This window comes from Zophobas morio, unplaced genomic scaffold, assembly GCF_036711695.1.
Source record: "Zophobas morio isolate AGI-343-1 ecotype UQ-CSIRO unplaced genomic scaffold, CSIRO_AGI_Zmor_V1 ptg000004l, whole genome shotgun sequence".
Classification (NCBI taxonomy): Eukaryota; Metazoa; Arthropoda; class Insecta; order Coleoptera; family Tenebrionidae; genus Zophobas; species Zophobas morio.
Window position 1 is genome coordinate 19,577,308 of NW_026972109.1, and position 23,814 is coordinate 19,601,121.

At 33.2% G+C, this 23,814-nt stretch overlaps 1 protein-coding gene and 1 long non-coding RNA gene across 7 annotated transcripts in view; one reads left to right on the forward strand and one right to left on the reverse strand.

Moving 5' to 3' along the window:
- LOC135144852 (6-phosphofructo-2-kinase/fructose-2,6-bisphosphatase 2) overlaps positions 1 to 23,814 on the reverse strand; it is a 34,264-nt gene that overhangs the window by 1,754 nt on the left and 8,696 nt on the right. For 2 of the 5 annotated variants that reach the window (XM_064076990.1, XM_064076984.1), the window contains exons 2-3: positions 814 to 939; positions 214 to 764 (exon numbers count right to left, since the gene is read on the reverse strand). In XM_064076990.1, the coding sequence (XP_063933060.1) occupies positions 214 to 764; positions 814 to 939 (677 nt within the window). Of the gene's footprint in view, positions 1 to 213; positions 765 to 813; positions 940 to 1,345; positions 1,681 to 1,729; positions 1,888 to 2,108; positions 2,284 to 23,814 lie in introns of those variants that run through there. The other 3 variants (XM_064077001.1, XM_064076999.1, XM_064077006.1) reach the window with 3 other exon arrangements.
- Positions 3,030 to 5,262, forward strand: LOC135144886 (uncharacterized). 2 transcript variants are annotated; one of them, XR_010283259.1, is made up of 4 exons: positions 3,030 to 3,561; positions 3,620 to 3,784; positions 3,845 to 4,766; positions 4,839 to 5,262. It is a non-coding gene; the product is annotated as an uncharacterized LOC135144886 (long non-coding RNA). The 2 variants fall into 2 exon arrangements; XR_010283258.1 differs by having other exon boundaries at positions 3,031 to 3,561; positions 3,620 to 3,764; positions 3,816 to 4,766; positions 4,839 to 5,261.

The following is a 23,814-nucleotide window of genomic DNA, read 5'->3' on the forward strand; positions in this document are numbered from 1 at the left end:
TTTTTTCAACATCATATGACATAATAAAACACATTAAAGCAATAACGGAGAAACGTGAAAATCAAAAAAATGTCGAACATTGAGTAAACCGAAGTCACGTGATGCTGCACGTCACAGCTCAGTTAGTCTGGTCTGGACTACTAATAAAATTGGACCAAATTACGAAGGAAGTGCCAATTAAATACGGTGCTTTGTGAAATTCCAAATACTTACTCTTGTAAGATAAATGGTTCTGGGCGTAATGTGAATATTCATCAGATAATAAACGATCCTCGCCTGAATGTGCCCTTCATGTTTGTGTACTAAACACTTTTCCCCCGTGTTATAGATCTTCATGAACGACGTATCCTTCTCCTTATCCTCATCCAGTGGCTGATACTTCTCTTGATAATGCTGAATCCTCTGCAAAAAGTCCTGCAGGACTTCGTCCTTGTTCATGTTGATGTAGTCCGGACTACTGACTTTAACTTCTTTGATATTCTGTTCGATAATTTGAGGATCGTCGCAGACCGACTCGACGAAGAAAAGTTTATACCCTTTGGAAACGATATAGTCGTGGATCATTCTTCGTCGTTCCATCGTGGAATTAGTAGCATCGAACACGGCGACTTCGCCACCGGATTCTAACCACCCGATGACGTCCTGGAGGGCTTCCAGGGCGCATTGTGTTCTCAGAGCCATCGCCTGTTGGTTGTCAGGGCGGAAAAAGTCATGGCTTTTGTAGGCGGTGGTTGCGTGGCGGCGGTATTCACCCAAATTGAACACTGGAGGGTAGTTGGATTAGATAATAATACTTTGGGAGATTTTTTTTACCTTTGGTGTTTATTCCTATCCAGTTTAGGTAACGGGAGAGTTTTTTTGAAATGTAGGTTTTGCCTCTGGCTGGGAGACCAACCATGGCGATGACGTGGGGGCTGTTGACATAGTTCACTCTTTCGCCTTAAAAAAAAAGAATAATCAAGATTTATTCAGTGTTCAAAATTTCGCGGTTGACATTTTAGTGACGTATAGGTTGCTTTTGACATGTATGGCGATGCACAGCCAACTCTAAACATGAAATTCTTGAACAACGGTCAATTATTATAAAACTATGGTATGTGAATATTGGAACGTCATACAAGTTCAATTATTAATTTATTATGGGAACAAACGAATGTCAAAGTAATAAATTTATGAAAACAGGTCAACATGTAAAAAAAATTTGACCGCAATATTAATAATAACAAGAATAACATTTGACGTGGACTAATTTATCTGCCGTGATGAACTTTCAAGTTTAGTTTATTTAACCTTCAATCGGCTTTATCATTGGCTATAAAATTATATGAGAATTAACTAAAGATACCTATTCTTTGTGAAATGGCCCTCTGAAACTGCGATCGCCTCCTCTTCATCGTACAAAGGATTTACACTTTTTGAAACCCAAAACCGATTATCATCGAGATTAAACCACTAAATAAACACTCACTAGATATAACTAGCGATTAAATATTCCATGTTGACTTAAGTATAGAGGAACCTTAAATCCACATTCCATGAAAGCGTCGAACCAGACACAACTGTTAAGTACAAATATAGCCTCACATGCAGGCACACATCTTTTCATTGAAAGCCTACACCTTACTGTGATTTTTATAAATAGAAAAGACAGCCACGTGGTATTAAACACCTGAAGTGGGGAGATAACAATGATAAAACATCCATGTAACTTGAAATAAATAATTCTTACAATGAACTTTGATACACGACGCTATGCGCAGACACTTCGACTTAGAAAAAAACAACCAATCTTGTAATTCTTCTTTCTGTTAATTGTTAGACTCTGAACAACAACTGCACATGTAACAAACAATTCGTAATTGTCTCCGGGTTGACGTACTTAGTACTTACAGCCATCTAATTAACATTGGAGTGGGGATGACTTAAGTAAGTTCAAGTTTAAAAATGTGTAGGCAACCAAAAAAACGATGGGGAAATTTACTGTCGAACGATAAGGATAATTTATTGCGGTATTAGAAAATTATTGATTTTCGCAGCACGTTAGAGCTTATCGGAGACCAATACGTGATGAAAACCTCGAAATGTTAGTAAAACTGTTTACGACATACCTGCACTTTCGCTCGATACCCTAATCTGAATTTTTTTGACGAGGTCAGTGGAGCCATTGTGGTTAGTATTCACCATGGTTGGGGAAATCATTCCAAATACTGACGCAGGTAGATACCAACAGGTCGACGTTTACTCCGGGTGGCAACCAAAGTTTAACTATTATATTTTACTCGACCTTTCCAAATACCGTTGCGGATTGGGTTTTTTGATAAACGCGCATGCATTGAGCGTGTTTGTATGGTTGACTAACGTGCACGGAAGGGGAAGAAATATTCAACAAACAATTAAAAAATCTTATCGCTTATATAAAATTACAAAACAAGAGTGATTACCAGTAATAACGAATCGATCACATGAATAATTGCTATTTCAATATTTTTTTTATATGTTGATCGCTCCTCGTACACGAGTTAGTGATCAATACTTCAGTTGCGACAACCGTAAGAGTGGGAATCTCCAAGATTTCGATTTTTTGTTAAAGAATAATTGCAGCAGTGTTTCCGTTACTATGCACAGTCATTAAAGTCATTAGACCCAACGGAATTGCACATTCCATTACCCATTATTAGAACAACTTAGTTTGATAAGTTGTCGGTAGATGGCGCCGTCTTACAAGACATCGACATTGGCGCCGTTTCCGAGTTCGCTGGTACTCGTTGGTTGTACATTTTAAATTCCACTCTCTATACACGTGCTTTTTGTAAAAAAACATGGATTCTTTCTTGGGTACAACAACTTTACGTAGACATCGCAAGCATGTGATGTGATAATCCTTGGAGATTTGCGGGGTCGTCTGTTTATTTATTACTCGTTTTGCATCGTAACGTGCACGTGAACGACACTAGGAAATTAAATCATTGTTGATAACGCGATATTTTGGTGAGCAAATTTTTGTACAGGGTGGAGACAATAGACCTGGATTTTGTAATTTCCGTTAACAGTAAGAAACTAGATTTCACTTGGTTGTGTCCAGTTTTAATAGAATGATGGGTTTTAATGATCGTCAGTGGAATTCCAGGGGTTATAAATAGCGACTGCTATGGGTACGCACAGTACTTATTAATTATGGTTGCAAATAGACAAACGCACGATTAGATAAATTGTCTGGGTAATTTTCTGAGTAGGTGTTATTAACAACGTAAGGGACTGTACAGGCGACATTCTTACGATTTACGAAAATAGATGACACCGCTGGTCATATGTAGCATGGCCGACTTCATTAATATACACTAACGTGTATATACGGCCGTTTCAATTTTTGATTTTCCATTAGAAAAAATGTTCCGCCGCCTAGTGCATATTGTGGCGCCCTCACACGACAGATCTCGTGCTATTTCTGTCAAATTAATTGTCAAGTTGAAACTGACATTGACAACAAATTTTACTCGAAGCATAAAAAAAGAAGTTTGGTTCAGATAATAATGTTTTTTTTTAATTTTATCACAAAACACAGTAAGTAAAACAATAATATTAATGTAAAGTTACAATTTCAATACTTTTCGACTTTTAGGTTTAAAATTTAATGCAAATCTCTTGACAGAATCTGTGGTCTCCAAGCAAAGATTGCTGAGAACTGGCTTTACAGTCGTTTTGATTATATATTTGCACACAGAATCCCTGTGATTTGCACAGACGAAAATAGGATTTTGCACAAGGTGTGGATACAGTTCTTCAAGTATGTATTTACCAGGATTATCATGTTGTAGAAATGGCAACATTTGCTGGATGCTTTCAGCTATCAGCTGAATAATACCAACAAAGATATCTTTGGGATAGACTAAACCTCCTCGGTTTTGAATGGCAATCAATTGTAGCAAAGGACCTGGAATGCTAGTACATAATAGAGGTGTTAAACATTCATCACAATGAAATAAATCTTCTAATTTTTTTATGATGTATCCTGCCAAGAAAGCTACTATATTATTATCACTTCTTAAGATTGTGAATATTTCTTCGTACTTCAATTGGAAATATGAGTTGTTCTGTGTGCTTAGTAAAGCTCTCTCTGTTTTCTTGTAAATTTAAAATATTTGCAGGACTAATATAGTTAACATTTTCAGCAGTGTTTGAGGAATGGGAAGCTTTAACAATCCCACAACGAAGAATTTGCCTTAATGCATAATCTGCAGCTCTGGCATCTGTGGCATCATTAGAACCACCTTTCAGTCTTACATGTGAAAACATGGCCTCTACAGCGTCTGAGCTAAAGGATCGCGTTACAACATAATAGAAGCCAACCTGGCTTAGCAAAAATTTTATAAATTTTTAAATCCAACGTCTACAGAAGTCTTCTGGATATCGTCAATATACTTTGGAAATGTGACATTTAACCAGTCAAGACGTTCATCTGAAATATGCACATATGGTGCAATACTGCTATCTAGTGAACGAAGATAGTGATCTCTGCTTGAAACATTATGCACCTGAAAAAAATGGTACATGTTTTCCATATAGAATATAGAGGCATCAGCGTCTACAAAGCGATCGTCCCCTGGAGCTTTTAGAAATTTTAAAGAAGAGGTTACAGTAGGTGAAAAAACTTGGATTGCTCTTAGGACATTCATTTTTTCAAAGTTTGATGGAAATAGATGCTTCTTTGTTAAATATCTGACAGGCTTTACTGGCATTCCTTTCTGCAAATCATACAATAATTTGAGGTAACATGATGAAATTTTGCCTTGAGAAGAATACATATCATGGTCTAAAAACAAATTTCGTGCATTTTTTAGAGCATGGCAGAAATCGAAACTCAAAAATAGTGGAATATGTTCCAGAATGGGATGATTAATGGAATTTTTCAGTGATCCGTTTCCAAATTTTTTAAAGAGGGCGACATTTGTTGAAATATTGTCTGTAACAAATCTAATCACAATGTAGCCGCAGTTTGTCAGAAGTTGTAAAATGTTTTTTGTTAATAAATATAATTCCTGAGTTGTTAACGACGAGTGGAAAAAATATCCTGCTGGTATTGTATATCTAGTACTCAATCCCTGCACCACAAAACAAAGCATCTTGTTGGCTACTTTTGGCTTAGTTCCAACACGAGTAGAACTTGTTGTCTCTAGGCCATAAATTCGATCTTCTGCCCTACAGTAATGAACTTTTTCTTTTATGGACATGTCGTCCATTATTAAGGAGCAGATCCTTTCAACTGGCTTTTTTAATCGACCAATTTCTGCACACAATCGCTCTTGGATTAGCTTATTTTGACCATGATAGTCTCCAAGGAATCTGGATATAGTCGATTTTGAAGGCAGTTTTAGTAAGTTATTGTGGCAAAATCTGTAACCTTTAGGCGAACAAAATCTCCAGACAGTACACAGACGAAGAGACATTTCTGACCACCTAGGTATTTTTTTATAGTGATTTTTTATCAAGTCCAAAAGAAATATTGACTTTTCATCTTCGTTGTTTGCGTCTTGTATAATTTTGGTTATTTTTAAAGCATCCAAATTTTTTACTTTTTCTTCTAACTCTCTCATTTTTGATAAACATTCAGAATTCTTTCATTTCATTCTACTCAATTGTTGCTTTAAAACTTTGTTGTGGTACCTGAGATCTTTAAGTTCTTGTTTATCCTTTGCACTTAAATCATCACATGTGGAAACATTAGTTTCCTTATTAGCATTTTGGAATGAGGAAACGGAAGTTGGATGAGTGTCTTCTAAAAAAGGATTTGTTGGTTGGGTACTAGAAATGTCAGGATCAGTAGGATTCTGGAATGATGACAAAGATTTATAGATTATGTGAGGTACGTAGATTTTTATGTACATACGAATATAAACGGAACCGTTTGTTTATTAAGACGAGTACTTTTTGCGCTTCTAACAATACATTCTGTTGCAAAATGTTTGGAACACACAACAGTATGATCGTTTATCTTGGTCAGATCTAAAATAATTCGAATAAAATATTTTTTGAGGGACTTGTTTTATGAAATACCACAAAATTTTGAAAGTGATTCAAACCATTTGTTTCTAAGATCTACTTCCGCAGGAATTCCAAAAAGTGGATTCTGTGTATTACCACAAATCACAAATCATACACTTTCTTCCCATATTAAAAAGACCTAGTTTTATTAACAACGATAATAATTCATGCCCAAAATTATTTTGGATTTGAAAATTGTCAAAGAAAATTTCTGACAGTAGTGACAGTTTAGTTCAAGACATTGCCGTGGGTGGCGTATGCTTATGTACCCATGGATTACTACGCGGGAACAAATTTTTAAAAAATTGAAACGGCCGTATATACACGTTAGTGTATATTAATGAAGTCGGCCATGTATGTAGAAATGTACATCAATACTGAATTGAAACTCGAACAAAAAAAAATTATCTACCTTACTTCGATAAAATAAATTTAGTAGTTAACTGCTTCCCGCCAATTTTAAACAACTACACTTCAAATATTATTTCTTTCATGGTGTTAACCAACTTTCCTTAGCAGTGAGCTAACGTTTACAAATTTATAATACGCAGTGTACTAATAATTCTAACTAACTATTTTACGGATAATGTATTTCTGGAATATACAGTCATTTATTATCACATAATTCCCGTGCAAACTCACTTTATGTTGTATCAAAAGCAATACAAAATCAATAGCATGAATACAAATTCCGATTGTCATCTCTATGAGATTTATGTGAGCATGACTACATGATAATTTTAAACAGTAATAGTAAAACTGTTGTCACACATGCACATTTTGAATCTGCCTATAATATTTTTGTTTTATCTTTAACCTGATGATGCAATGGAATTACTTACGCAAAAAAAAATAAATATGTGGTATGAACACTAATTAGCATTTTAATTCCATTGACACATTAATTTATATGGATTTTATAAAAACAACAATAACACTTGCAACACAAAACTTGTAAAATAGTCGTCTATACGCCTCAATTAAAAAAACAAAAAATTAAGTACTTAAAATGTATCTAATAAAAAAGGGAATTTTATGACAAGGGTAATTGTTAAAGCAGAGATAATCACTTACATTATGTGGAGGTGAAAGATAAAGTGGAAAGTTTTATGCACGACTGAAAAAATCTATTCACCCACTTGTTACATACAACTTTCTTTCCAATAACTGCCACAAATTTGAGGTTAGAGGTGACCTTTCATTAATAACAACAATTAATTATTGTACAACGAGTCAAAAAATTATAACCGTTACTTTATGAAAATAAATAAGCTTTTAAATAGCTAAACTCATGAAAACTGTTAATTATAACGATGTTTATCTAGATGGTTTGCCATACACTCTGTTCTTTGAAATTCAATAAAAGTGTCCTTGGGAGTCTTGGGACAACGTTGTTCTACTGCAATATAGGTATCTTAAATCATTGATTTAAATGAAGTTGCAAGTACTTTTAAACCCGATTAAACACAGCTTTGAAACATATTCGTTGCTTTAGAAACAAGATATTACAAACATAGAATTAACGTTTAAATAGGCACCGAGAAAAAAAAAAGTGTTTGATTTGCAACCACAAGCATCCACTTCAAATTTATTTCGAAGATATGACACCACTTCGGATGTAGGGGATTATAAAGCTTGGTTTGTAGCTGATAAAAGGCCACCTACATTGTAGTTCCAAGTAAATCTGGCCGGGCAAGGATAAAAAGATTAGCACATTTGCTTTTGTTAAAAATGTTTCTTATAGATTTAAAAAAAAAGTAATTTCCGAACTGTTTCATTTTTTATGAGATGAACCTATTCGTAGAAACTTTAAGAGCAATAAAAAGATTTTTAGGTCTATACACATATTTGATGATTAATAAATAAATTTGTAATTGCCTGAAATTTAAATTATTTCTCAGAATACTTCCGTTTTCAATTTAATGTGACTAACACCCACGTAAATTACTACGACAGGCAACAACTGTCCCTTAACTCTCAGGTAGTTGCGTGCAATTGTCCGGTGGAATTAGAACCACCCACAGCTGTTTCTGATTGTGGCACGCAACTGACCCATACCTGCCATCTTCACTGGGTGAACAAAAACTAAGGTCCAAAATATGAAACGTACTAATTCTAAATTGTTGAAATTTCAAAGATGTCTTAAAAAAACAACAATTTAAAACGCATATAAAGTACTCATATCTTACTCGAACATAGTCCTAAATAAATGACGAAGAAAATTGACGTCCGTTTGAAAAAAAAGTAAACATCGATAATATTACATATTAAATAAACTTAAATATTTTTACCAAACATACTCTGTGCCAAAAATAAAATGAAATAAACAAAATATAAACAACAAAATCATTCATTTCTGATAACTTTATTTTTACGACAAAGCTACTAATAGAAATCGTACCAACAAACAGATTTTTATCTACTGAGAAACCTCAATGCGAAACAATTTAGAAAATTACTTCTCATTACATTTGTGAACAACGCTTTCAAACAAATTGATGTTGATAAGGCAATAAATATCTCTATTGACTTTTAGTTTAACTATCATTAATTGCCTCAAGCATATGAAACAAGATCAAATTTAATACGGTATTGAACAAAACAATGGAATTTATTCTGTACCTTTACATAGATGAGTCTTCTACATACAAAAGTACTAGAATCATCCAGAAAGTGCTGTACTTAGTGGATTTTCGACGTAATTTATGGTGTTGATGAATGTTTAAACTGCCAATAGGGTTTAAAAACCTACATTAATACAAGAAACGTCCAATAGCGACTACATAATTTCATTTATGAAAATTATTAAAGACAATATCAACTTCAGGAGCCCAATATTAACAAATTTTATCTTCATTTGAGATAAACTACCAAAACAACCTATGTAGAAGCGTAAATATCTAGAAAACTATTAAAGATAAAGCTGCTAAAAATCTTGGGTTTACTACGAGGTACTCGAAACTACTTCAAAAATAGGCAAAAAATGTATATCTTCCCACAAAAATATCGCAAACGGTATTATATAGGCAGTGATAATTATTGTCGACTTCAAATCGATCTTTGATAACGGCATAAACACATTTCATAGTTCATAAAATTGTATAGTTCATTTTCAGAAACAAGCACTGACTGCATTTTATTATACGGTTCCTAGTAAAATCGTACAGTATTGTATTATTTTACGATTCTGTAACGACTCTATTTATAACTATACAACTATAACAAATATAATATACAGCTTGTCATTAAAGTTGTCAAACCAAAGCATAATTTCTCAAAATTTATCCAATTTCTATCAATTTATTTTCAATAGATAAGTGTCAGTTCGCTGTAAAGTTATTACATTACACTATTTATGCCTGCAAAAAAAAAACTCCCTCCGTCCAAAAATATGGTATACATTTTTAACTTTATTTAATGATTCTATTATAACGACAATACATTTCAATTTATATGCAATGGGACTTTATTTAGAGCTTCTGGAGAACATACCAATCTCGTTGGTAACCTTCCCTCACGACTAAGTTTGGATTTATTAAGATGAGGAATTTTATATTTAACATTAAATAAATAAATAAATAAATAAATAAATAAATAAATAAATAAACTAAATTATTATAATAGATTATTATTATTTATCATAATAAATAATTTATTTTATTTAATTATTCTTTCTAATATCTCTTATTTTTTAAATTCAGCGGGTGTCGATTTATTTTGTTGTTATTGTAGTAATTTTCTTGGTCACTTTTTTAACAGAAACGAACTGAATGTATACCATATTTTCGGACAGAGGGAGTATATCAATAATAATAGTCACCACTTATCGTCAGACTAAAATCGTAAGTTTTACTCTTCTGTTAATATCTCAGATAAATTTTGTCGCTTTAGATTAATGAGTGGACTATTAGGAAGAAAATTTAATACCATTGTCTGACACGGGGTTACAAAAAGACTCTAGTAAATCAATTGTAACTATCCAGTCGTGTTCATGACAATAATGGTACACTTTTTATCTGCACGTGCTTCTATTATGGGAAAAAAATTGAAAATAATTTTGGGTAGCATGATATATCGTAGCGACTACTAATTAGACCAATTAAGATCTACTATAAAATTATGTATGCGCATATCTTTCTTTGCGAACATTTGTTTAGCATCTACATACTAATCGGATAACGCGGAGTAACCAGAAAGAACTGGTTAGCAATGAGTGATTATTATGTCAAATACCTATAATCATCTGATCTGGACATGCGAATTTTTGATTACGGTTTATCGTTTTTGACGGTTCAGCAGCTCCGTATCAACTTCAACTTATCGAAAATTTTGACCTACATCGTGACTATTCGCGTCACAAATGAACTCTGCGAAAATAATGGCGAGGGGGTTAGTACAATAAGAAAATAATAATTGGAAAATTATTGTCGCGGACGCAATAAAATTATCTTCGAATAATATTCGATCATCCGCTGTGCATGGAATAGTCACGATAGTGGTTCGTGGAGGTTCGAACTAACTAAACTAATGAAACTCATTCTTTACGTTTTATGGCAAGTTACGAATTGTTTGATTTTGAAATTACCAAGAAGAGTTTTTCAAATAATCACGTGATCGTTATCTTCGCAGTGCAACTTTATAATTCACGTCTACGTCAGTCCATTCCGGTGAATGGTTAGAAATATTCCTTTCAGTTTTATTCCGCTTCACGGCGGACTTATTTATTTGTCATAAATTCGGTGACAAACAATAGGGGCGCGTGATTACGATAACGTCAAATGAGTTTCATCGTCTGTCAAAAAAAAAGGGAAATGTGACAGACCTATGTGGATAGAAACGCATCGATGATTTAGTGCAAGCATCTCGCTGGCTTTTTTTCGGGGAAAGCACCCGCTGCCCACATGGAGATGAGGCGAGCAAATTTTAACACCACTTGTACTCGGATACGTTTTTTCGTTCTCTTCCTCGCTCATTGCTGAAGTGACATTAAGGTTTGAAGGCTGCTACGAGTATTTAATTCTTGCGGAAAATTTGCTGGAGCACCTTGGTAATGACCTCGCGAAGGCACATGACTTCGATTTCGCAACTTAACACCGAGTGTCACCAATAAGCATCAAGTGGTTATTTTTAGGCTGATTGATAGCAACAAATCGGCCGATGTTTTGATTGAAGGAAATGCAGCGATAAGGAACGACGCAAAAGACGACTTGAATACGAAGAACTTCCGTCGAAAGTATGCAAATTACGCACATCTGGCGCTCTGCACGCACTTTCGTTGCTTTTCGTCATTTTGTATACACCTGAAGCGGAGCTTACCTGACGAAAATCGACGCGTGATTATGCAAACTGTGTTAAAATACCAAAGCGGTGATACGGCGATACTGTGCATATGCATATTTAGTAATACGTTTTTAACGGTACGATAAAAATGTTAAATGTACGTAACTGGGGATATAAAGTACTTAGTAGCGATTAAATGTGATTGGAATTATTACACAAGCGTTATCGTTTTGATATCGAATCGTTGAGTTTTGCGTTTTCTTCATGGGCACAAAATTATTACGACCCCCGCAATAAATAGCGGATAATGCGTCAGTATGTAGATAAGTTGTTTAAAGGAAATACATTGACCTCATTGAATCTATGTTTTCAGGCAAGGTTGTGAAACAGACTTGAAGACATAAGATGACAAAGCGGCTTATGCACTGGTGCGTTGCACCGGATTTTGACAAAAACTGCATACAATACATTTTTAAATACAGTGGACGCCGCTTAATGTGATCACTTTGGGACTCAGACAAATTGATCACACTAACCGACTGATAATAATAAGCGAACCCCACCATCAAAGACAGTAAAACTCGAAACAAAACAAAATCATGAACAAGACAGTGATTATTAGGCTGATAGATGAAGGTACATAAACATTAGAATTTATTTTAAATTTTGGTTACCATTCTGAGAAAGGAACCCTCGATTTCCTTTGGTTGTTGTAGAAATTGGTTAAGTAAGGGCTGAGAATTTTTTTTTTTTTTTTCTCTGATAAACTAAGATTTCATCGTTTCGACGTGCTAATTTTTACATAAGTACTACTCAAATTTAAAACAGAAACAATTCGTTTGTTCAAAAGTCGAAAACGCACTGATTACTTAAGTCTGTTTTTGACCACCGATTGTGGTTGTATAAAGTGAGTGGTATAAGCGAATGTACCTTTTGAGACCAATGAATGTTCATTAAAACACAATACTAGTTTCAGTCGTCTCGCTTCTCCAAAAAAGCAATTCCCGTTTGTATAAGAATTGCGAGATTGATCACAATAAGCGAAATATTGATCACAATAAACGGAAAAACTGTAATGCATAGGTATTGCGTGGGCCCGTTCCAAGCGATTTTGATCACACTAAGCGGTTGATAACATTAACCGTGATCATATTAAGCGGCGTCTACTGTACCACAAGGTTAACACACCGATTTCTGACTAGTAAGTTTAATTACAGTCTCAAAATATACAGCGTAGAGCCTTTTGTGGCAATTGATGCAACAGCCATCTTGTGCCACACCAAGGTCAAATTTAACTGTCAGTTACTTCTAATGTTAGACTAAACAGCGCTTCATTCGAGATTTTTAAGACCATCTGACACGGTGACCAATTTATGCAAAATTTGTTACCAAGGTGAATGGATAAACATAGCAACGTCCGTTTCTTTCTGTGATTTCAATTTCTCTTCACTTTGTAAAGTTTATACATACAAAATTTATCACGACAGACGGCCTTTGAACAAAAAAGTTTTCAGTTACCTCTAACAGACAGTCAGTTAAATGGAAGCTCGGCCTTCGGTGTCGACGTACTTTTTTGTGGGTTTGCGAAATAAAAAGAGTCTGTATATTGTTGTCAAAACAAAGGGTCAGCGGTGATGCGAGATTTTATTCAATGTGATAATGAAAAAGTTGCGATCGACTGCGTATTAGATACAACAAAACGAATAATTTCAACTGAAACTGTTTAGGTATTGATATTTAAAAATCCTCGACATAAAAAAGAATTAACCCCTAGAATATCTGAAATTGGTTAAGACTATGTTAAACACGCTGCAATGGTCAACAGACAAAAAAAAACGCATTAAAATCGGTTTACCTGTTTGGAAGCTCCAATGCCACAGATATCAAACCAAGGGCAAGGCTTCAAACTTATAAGACCCCTCTTTTTGAATTGGGTATTAAACAGTGAACATGACACGAAAAATATGGCCAAAAATACACAGATCTTCAAATCACGTAGAATATGAAAAAAGAAGATCTCGTTTTCATCTGTTTGTCGTCTGTTGATAATTTTAGTAGAAAATCGTTGAGATTACAGAACAGATTGTCATGACATACATATTTTTGACATATCTTAAGAGCATCGAAAAACCTCCACCAAAAATTGGATGTCATTTTGCTAAGTATCCTACAGTAAACTCACTTCACATACACCTTGTGAAACTTTTATGACTTAAGCGGCTTAAGCCAAACCACCCTTATAAGTCAAACCGGCTATTGTAAGCTTTATGGACCCGAACCGTAAGGATTATTACTGTCCATTGTTGCCATAATGGAGCTGTAAACTAGGTTAAGTTATACAATAGCCAGTTTGATGCTTTGGCTTAAGCCGCTTATGTCATAAAAGTTTTACAAGGTGTATGTCAAATGAGTTTACTGTCCATATGGTGAGAGATTGAGTGACAGAAAAGTCACTAATCTACGCGAAGAAAAGTGTACCATCCGAATTTGAAATTTCAAAATGTACCACTGTATTCTCCTCAAAATTGTTTGAAATATCTCCTAGAACATTAATTTTTAAAGAAACACTGGAGATGGGAGTTAGAAAACTGACCTAACCTCAGTAATAGAACTTTCAGTAGTTCTAAATTTGTAACAGAGACAGACAGCGTAGGAATTTCTGTGTACTTTGTAGTGTTAGGTTGCTGCCAACTTACATGTCAACTGTCAAAAAATCCCAATCTCTCCCAATCTCTCACCGGAACTACTACGCGAACGAGAAACGCCATAAACCACCTATTAGTATATTATACTATAAACTATTACGGACCGAAGTTCTTCAATTACCTAAAGATATAGCACCATTGCCCATCAACAAATTTAAAACAAAGATAAAAGCTATATTAACAGATGCCTCATTCTACTCATTTTATGAATTCGAAAGGTTCAATTTTCAACACTAATATTTGAAAATTTAATTTTTATGTATTTTTGTACTTTTATATGACATAATGAAGCCTTCGGGCAAAGTCAATAAACTTCATTTTCGAGAGAGTTAATGATGTCCTCTCAAAAATCTATTAAATAAATTACAAAAAAGAAGTGATTTAAGATGCAATATACATATTTAAAAAAATTAACAAACGATTTAAGTTATTTTTTTATTTTTCCAAAATTATGTGAATACAGCAACAAAGAAAGTTCTGTCGAAATAACTTTAAAACAATGTTTTAACGGCTAGTATTATTCAATAAGCAGTTGTAGCAGTTATTGGACAAAAATTGTTTATTGCTACTAAAACTACCGAAAAGAAATATTTATGTCTGCAGTACTAATTTGAGGTTTTACATACTTTATGAATGTATTAGTCCTTGTTTTGCTCAAAGAAACGGTTTGCGGATGCCTTGAATTAAGCCATTTACGTTCATTTTTATTAGCAATTTTGGACAGTGTAAAATTATGAAAGAGATCGCATAAAAATTTGACAGTGAGAATTGTACGTTGGTTTTCCAAGGATAAATAAGTACTGAAATTCGCATAAGTAAGTTTGACTATAGTCACGTGGATGATGAAACCCGTTGTAGGTACGTAAAAAAAGAATATTTTAAAAATTGTTTTATATGGATTAGACACTATTAATGTACATCATAAATAAATAAACCATATTCGAGTTTTGATTTAACAGACGCAGTATATAGTTTTTTTACACACTCCGTATTCCCAGTCGTAACATTATTAGTATTATAGGTATATAAATACATATAGGTAATTTTCTTCGTCATAATCGAGCATGTATCTATTTATATCTAAAAATTATGAATTATTTAAAAAATGACAGTAATTCGTTGATTGACATAATTACACTGAGTGAGATTGATGAAGTTAGTATGTTTTAAATTACAATTAAGGCATCACTAGATTCAAATATGTAACTGAAATTAGTGTAAAACATAATGATTAATGCGAATTTTTGTATTCTTGGTTAGCCAAATCAAATTAAATTTGTATAAATAAATGCCACGACGATGCAGTATGTAATTTGCTTTAAAATACATCTATGTTCGATTATAAAAAATCTGTTTAGAATTATATCTGTCCAAACTCCCACTTACGGAAGAAATTACGAGTGCTACACTTCCGACTTTACTTGTAATAAATGACTTAAAATGAGGTTATATTTGAAGCCACTTATTTTTAGCCACAACTCGTTTAACTTAATATCAGATTTCATGTTAGTTATACTGTCCGGCATCTGCAAAATATGACACGATTTTGACATTTTTTTTATATGAGTTAACACTACGTCAACCCACACTGGCAAAACATTAAAATAAATACAGTTGCCCTCTGATGTCAAAACACTTCGCAAAATTCTCTACAAACATATTTAGGGATACAAAATTAAAAAACACAGGACATTTTGTCAAGTTTTCAAGGGAGAACGCGATGAACTCTTCGTACTATCTTTATTAAATCTAACGTTAACTGCGGATACTTGAAGGACTAAAATTTTCGTTTTTTTCAATGATCTTGAACTTTTATGATTCCGACAAGAGAACTAAATATAATTAGATTTTGTCCTTTATTCATAGTGGATCATGATTTGACTATCAAAACAACCATCTGAAAGTTAGATAAACCCTCAATTCACGGAAAACCTCAAATGATTCAGCTAATAACCAGAAAACAATGACATATTCAAATATGAGTAACAACATTGTTCCAGTTCCGTATTGTCGACGATTCACTGTGTCAACTTCTTCGTATTATTTCATTAATTCCCGTGAAAATATGTTATGTCATAACGTAAGGTGCAAGAAATCGTAAATGTTTGTCATTTTTCTAAAAAAAAAAAAAAAGGAGAAATAACTGGCACGATATATTGCGATCAAGTTTCCAATAATTTTAAATAAAAATAAATATGTTTTTTAACTTGAATCACACCGCTTAATATGAATATTTATATTTGATTAGTAACTCAGCACTGTGTGATTTATTCAAATTTCGCATGTTTTCAAAAACATTTCGTAACCCCCGTGATATTTTTTTGTCCCGCTTCTTACAAAAAACAATTATCACATTTAAAATCCGTTTTATCACACATTCGATAATTACAGTTTGTTTTGTAACTTTTGCTCTTTGTCACCATTCGTGGAATCTCTCTGTGGACTTTACCCCCATTGCAAAACGCTACTTCATAATATCAGATAAATTCTCAGAAATGAATCACAAACAGTCCCAAGTCCAAAAAACACAACCTCTCCGATGTAAACAAACCAGCAAAAACAATAATAAAATTGTTCACCGGAACAGATCAGTACAACTTACCCAACCTTCAATGTTCAAGCAGTCCGCGCAAACCTCGATTGTCTACTAAAATTCAAAACATCGTAACCTGCCAAGTTGGCAAAGTGACAAAACTCCACATTATATTCCAACAATCCGAAATTCTCGATCTGTTACTTCAAGCAAGAATTGAATAACAATAACCTTGTCCCTCTTTACGCGCCCTCGTCTGATTGACCCATCACGGAAGAAAAATTGTCCGATTATGCATATACCAAGCGACGGTCCCTTGGTCACGTAGACGCACGGTTGCGCCAGACTTTTTCAATCTTCGGGGACATGGAGGCTGTAAAGGCTGAATCACACGGGGATCCCACGCGACCGTTATCACGTTTGCGTCAGCCTTACATACGTAAAAATATATTCGTGACATTCTGCACTTTATTTTCAATAAGTTCAACGAAATGATAATGACTGGAATCGAGATTACGAACTGAAGCCCCAGCTAATTGAGAATAGGAAAGAAGCCATCAAAATGTAATTAGGAAGCGATGAAGTGAAGACTGTCCACCGAGTGGCTTAAAATACGTGTGACGTCAGAAAAAATATTTTTGGTACAAACGTTGGCAAAAATGTAAGCGAAATTTGTATGGGTTTTCTTCACGACAAAACAATTTACTAAAAAATTGAGATGGTCAGTTGCACTGTGGACGTTTTAAAAAATGATGATTGTCATCCTCGTTGTTACCAAGCAGATACGGAAAATTTTTTCGTCGACAATTTTTAATCTAATCTTATGCATCGATTTTAGTTCTAGACATTCACCGCTTACCAATCCAAAAGACAGATATAGATCAGAAGCAATATCTCAAGTACGTAATAGTCCAGTCGGAGAAACTTCATTTCTGACATCTATAATACACAGATAAATTTAAAAATTGGTCGTTAATTATTTGTGACAGTTTAATGCACTGAAAAAAATCAACAGGTGGTGCCCAGACTGATTATCTACAATCTACCTAATGCACTTAAAAATAAGGTTTGCTTAAAATAGGTATATGTCAAATTAAGGAAATTAGGTATATTTGAAAAAAAAAGTTTGTACAATTCTGAATTTTTTCCAAAAATCTCGATGTCGAAAGTGAAAATATCGCCGGATTAACAAACAATACGTATTAAAGATATTATTTTATAAAATTAGTCACATTCGAGAAATAAAAAAAAGAAAATATTGGATCAGAGCTAATGAAAAAATCTTATTCGACATTCAAAATAAATGGACTTGGACGTCAAACTCTGTCGTTAAGTACCTGGTCTAGAACGTTACGTACAATTTTCACTTGTTATTTTGCATCAAAATAGCTGTAAATCAGTGCCAACTAGAGACAAAAAAATTAACGAAAACAATGGAATACAATTAAGTTATGTTGTAAATTGGCAGAAAGTCACATTCATTGGAAATGATTTATACGTGACCAAATATCAGTATGTGCAATAAAATATTCTTTGTTATTAAGTGTTATAGTTAATCTCTTATCAATATCAGGATTTACGCTACATTAATAATATAAGTTCATAATGATTAAAACAACTGATTCACATATCTTTGCAATCGTGGGCTTATTGCAATAGACTGATAAAATGGATAATTACATTGTTATTGACTCTAAAATGGTGCGAACATAATGGTGCGGAAATCAATAATGGGAAAATATAAACAACATAAGAGTCTGAGAAATCAGCGATGTTATCAGAGTTAATAAAATCATAGTTCGTTATAAAAATAGCAATAAACCTCGACACCTGTACACTTTTTGTAACAAATCGATTCATAATTTCGTATAGAATGTAAAAATTACATCCTCGAACAATGGCTATTTCTTATAAGTTTAGTTTTCATGAAGGTAAGAACATAGAAAAGTATAACAGCAATCAATAACTCATTTCTTGGATGGATGACCCAATTGCATTACGTGGGGTGAGAAATGAATAGCTACAGTAATATGAGGGTTTTTTATAACTCAATTACGTCAGCAGTCAGGCTAATCTGATTAAAAAAAAAACCGTAATTAAAGCTGAGTATCTAAAATTTGTTTAATTGCGATATGGCCAAAAACGATTTTGACGCTATTAAATATTATAGCGAGTGTCGTTTTGTAGTCATTATTGATTCTCGAATGTCGCTTCAATGAACAAATTCGTATGTAAATTTAATTAGAAAGTAATTCGTGCGGCCAGACTACGTAGCCAGACATTATCAGTGATGATTCATAAAATATTCTCTCGAGAAAGTGTTTAAACCAATTTTTATTAATTAAATTTTATTTATGTCAAAATACTGCCATATAAAATTTGTGTTATAAAAAAATAATACCATAAAAGTAATCCTCAACGATTATTATCTGTGATAAATGACATTTCAAAAATTATGTAATGGTACTGACGTGTGCCCAGATTTGGGTTAATTGCATAGCTTAATACAGAGATCCAATAATGAACACTTGTAGACGAAACAATCAATTTTAATGGACCAATCAGTTGTCTGAGTACCGATTGAACTACACATGAAATAATAAATAAAGCAAGCATCAGCGCAATTTTCTGTAATAACTTCACTTGAAAAAACATTGTTCGGAGAGTTATTTCTACACGAAGATATACTGCTCTGGATTTGATCACTCATTACGCAAATCGGACAAACTGTGGCTAAATGTCGACGCATTTCGCCAACTATGTTGGCGTGTTTTCGGCAAGAAAATCTTAGTTGTGTTTGTTCGCGTTAATTTTTTGTGTGTGTATTTTTGAGTCAAATGCAACATCAAATACTTCGCGATATGTGGGTCAGGAATAAATTGGAATTATGTAGTTTGTAACACGTTTCAAGAATTTCCAATCTCTACTTGTCTTGCAACATACAAAACACTTAATGACGACAATTGATATAATAGATAATAGAATGTGATCCCCAAGTACAAAGTTTTGAGATTTTAGAATAAGTACATAGAAGTTAAGTAAACAATTCAACTTTTACCTGCGATATCACAGTTCGAATATGTTGCCGATTTTGTTACAAATTTAGATTATTATAAATACTAGGCTAGGGTTCGATAAAATTTTATAAAATTGGAGAAATCAGTCACCCCTAATTTCGTTAGTAATATCCGGATGTAGGAAAAAATGGTGGCCCTGATACTTTCCAAAAATGTTTTCAGCAGACTTCTGTAGATTAAAAAAAATAATCCTTGAGTGTTTTCGATATTTTTAACATAAAATGTATTAAATTTAATTGGCAAGAAATTACTGCGCATATAAAAAAATCTTTTAAGTGGTTAATTATTGTAAAGCAATAAGTGTTTATTTTCGAAAGTGTAATTCCCTTCAAGTTAACAGATCTATTATGTTGACTAGTTTACAGTGTACTTGGCTTTGTTTACAAATTTAGACAAATAAATTTATTAAACAAGGCCACAGACTGTGTGAAAATTAAAAATATCAGCCAGCGAAAAATTTAATAAACGATGTTATTGCGTTTAAATAAAAATTTTTAGTAGAATAGATAATGTTGTGAAATTACAAAGTGTTACATGCGGATTAAAAAATACAATTGAAGCAGCAACTTTTGCAAAAAAAAAACACAGATAAAGTTCAATAAAACCGTCGTTGCAATCTGTCCCACTTTACGAAACTAGCAAACCGGCAACTTGTGCATTTAGTAATTTACTTGTTGAGACATGTAAAAGCACGTCGGGTAGTATTTCGAAAATCTTCACTTTTAGAATGATTTACAATCATTTATCTTGAAACAATTTTCGAGTACTCATATCCTGAAAACAACGCGGCTTTTATAAACGTATTTCCAAAGAATTTTCGATTTCGTAACTCGAATCAAGTGCATAACATTATAAATTTTTAACTTTTGAAAAACTGTTTTTAATTCGATAATGGTTTGTGATTGTTATATATTTTTGGGTGAACATCAAAACATGAACTCCACTTTTCTCCATCACGTAAGGATTTTTCACAAGACTTCAAACTTTATTTTGGGCCATTCGACACTTTTATTTTCAATTCAATGTGGTTTTGAAAAAGTCAAACAAAATCTTCGATTTTTCTTTTGTAATTTAGCAGTGTAGACCCTACTGTTGCATAAATAAGCAAATTTTTAGGTAGGAATTAGGTGAGATGTAAATGATGCACCCTATTATTATACTTCCTTTGTTGCGAAGTTTTATCTGGCACGACAAAAGTTGCAATATAATTAATTATGACAAAATGTACAAAGATCAATTTTGAAACAGGATCTCAAACAAACATAATTTATTGCTGTTAGTGGCAATCGGTTATCATGATTACAATAGTAAACACACCTGACATGTATACATAATTTAATATGCACATGTAATACTTAAAATGCATTGCTGTTCTCCCAATAAAGGGTACATTACAATGATCAACAGTAGTAAATCAGAGTTACTTACACGAATAGATAAACTAAAAGATTATATAATTGTGGTCAATAAGTAATATATTCTGCAAAGATACTTACATTCTCCCCTAAACGTTCAGCCCTGTCAAAACCCAATCCAGCATGTGTTGTGTAGCCGGAAAGTTTATTTCCACACAACTTTAATGGAAACTATCTTTTAGTCTACAGTCGTTGACTTTACAGTAAGTTTAAGCGTCGTTTTTATGGGTATTGTGTTGCCAGATAACTTCTCCATAATTTTTGAAAACTTTTCAATTTTCCCACGACCCTAAGTCTCGTTTTATGGACAATTAGTGTATTAATAAAAAAAAACTCCTACTCAACACTATGAAAACAGGGGTTTATTGCACCTCTACGTATAAAACACTTAATGACTTTGAACTAGTGTAACATCTGTAAGTTTTTCCACAACACATAATTGCCCTTTGCTAGAATAACAGCACAAAACACTAGTGCTGATAAATTCATTCCTAATAATTTATCTATCAATCTGTCCCTTACTTGCGACTGCTAACAGTCAATTTTGTGATGTTACAACGAATTGATTTGAGCTTTTGTTCCACCCCTTTGATCACCTTTGACACTCATTCTAGGGCTGTATCGCAAGTTAAATTAAACCCCTTTATAAATCGACTGATGGGCGTCGGCCCTTTGAACCTATTGACACAGCTAATGTGGCATTGAAGGTCAGTGGGTCTTTTTTAGAATGTACATTTTCAAAAAAGTTTGCCTTGAAATTACAAATCTAACCACACCACGTATCGGTTGAGAATCGGCATAATTCTGGTTTTCACAAAAGAGCAAAATTAATCTCTATTAAATTACACTGGAAAATCGGAACCACAAATTATTACAAATCATTACAATTTTTCGAAATTAGCTGGACTTAACTTTAATTTAACAGTTCATCAAGAATGCAGAGTCAGGATAATAAGGTAAACGGCCACAAAAAAAGTAGAAAGTAGAAATAAGTATCGTACAATTACGATATCCTAGGAGAACATTAACTCTTTGTTGACAAGTTTTCACTATTTCTGCCAACATTCTTGGGCCTCTTTCTCTAATTATCTCTCTTTGTACTATCATTATGTTAGGTTAGATTTAATGATAATTATGGCTAATCTTGCAAATATTTTTATTTTTTGTTGTGAAATTCAACTCCCTGCCTTGAAATACCAGTAAGTACCAGTAAGTCCGTTTAAATTATTTTCGTAATACTTCAAAAGTAAAAGAGTCTAATTTTTTGCATTATTTTATTTTAAATAAACAAACAAAAAAAAACTGGAATATCAAGAGTTAAATACATACTTACACTTTACACGTCCATTTTAACTTAAATTGTATACACATAGTTACGATTACGTTGCATATTTTTTAAAATTTTTGCATAATTTTCAATTTTTAACGAATTTTGTCGTTATTAGCTGCTTCCCATGACAACATTTCACACTTGCGGGAAACTGAACATTATTTTCTTACGTTTTGCAAAACTGTTATCAACGCAGATTTTAAAAATGAACTCGATCAGTTAAAAATATTTAGCAATGGGAGTTCACACATTCAGTTAAAAAAACACGCAATGAAGTTCCTTTAATGCCAGTCAGTAATTACAAACTTTTGTTGATCGACAGTTTATTTAATTTAGAAAAGCAGATGTTACAGGAGATACTATCCATGTATTGACTCTTGAGTGGGTTAATGTCACTCCTTTGAATGTAGCAATTTTAACTTACGTGGATAAATGCGCATACATACAACAAACGTGTTTTTCTTTATATAACTTTACACTGAATATAAATGCAGTTTTACAACTTAATGTAAAGAATTTGACCATTTCGGACGTAAACTTGGAACCCACTCCAAAACAGCTTTGAGCTTTTGGTTACTTTCATCGTAATTTTACATTTTACAATGCTTGAACACCTTAGGGTAATGTCTTTTTTATCGGTTTATTCAACTAAAGAAAATATTCTGTAGAATGTGGAACGTAAATGAGAAGTCATAAGACGTTACGAAGTTAAATAATGTTTAAATATATTTATGGTTTTAGTGTATTTACAGAGAAAATATACGAAACGTCTCGATAAACAAAGCGGACAAATTGTTCGCTTTTAATTTCGCAATTATTTCCTTGCATTTTATTGTTTTACCTGCAATTTTGTACAGCTGGACTGTTTCTGCTTGATTCAACATCTTTTTCAGTTTTCTTTAAGGATAATATTCCTAAAGAAAGTACTTTACAGAAACATTCTTTTTCAAGTCATAAATAACCATCATATATGTATATTGCGTGGTTAATGAAACCGCAGATTCCTGTGAACATTACTGCAAATGTTAGAGATATAAATGAGGTTTGCATGCACTTTTTCCTGAGGTGCCAACCAAATAAATTTTTCAAAGCCAGTTAAGAGTTCGGACTTCAAATATATAATAGAAGTAATTATCTAAATGACACGGAAATATTTTTCAAATTTCCACTAAAAATCAATTGCATAAACAAATATTACCCAACAACTAGAATTCTTCAATCAGCCTCATGAGATACAGATTTTCGCTGGCCTTGTTTGACACGAGCCACTTATTACTGTCTGCCAATTCTTGTGCTTCTGCCAGGCCTGTTTTCGTAAAACAGGATTAAATTCGACTAGCATGCAGGCACGTGGCGCAATGTTATTGCTTTGTTGACTTTTTTTACCAGTTGAATCACCTTTGTACTTTTTTTTGAAGTAGCCAATTGGATGAAA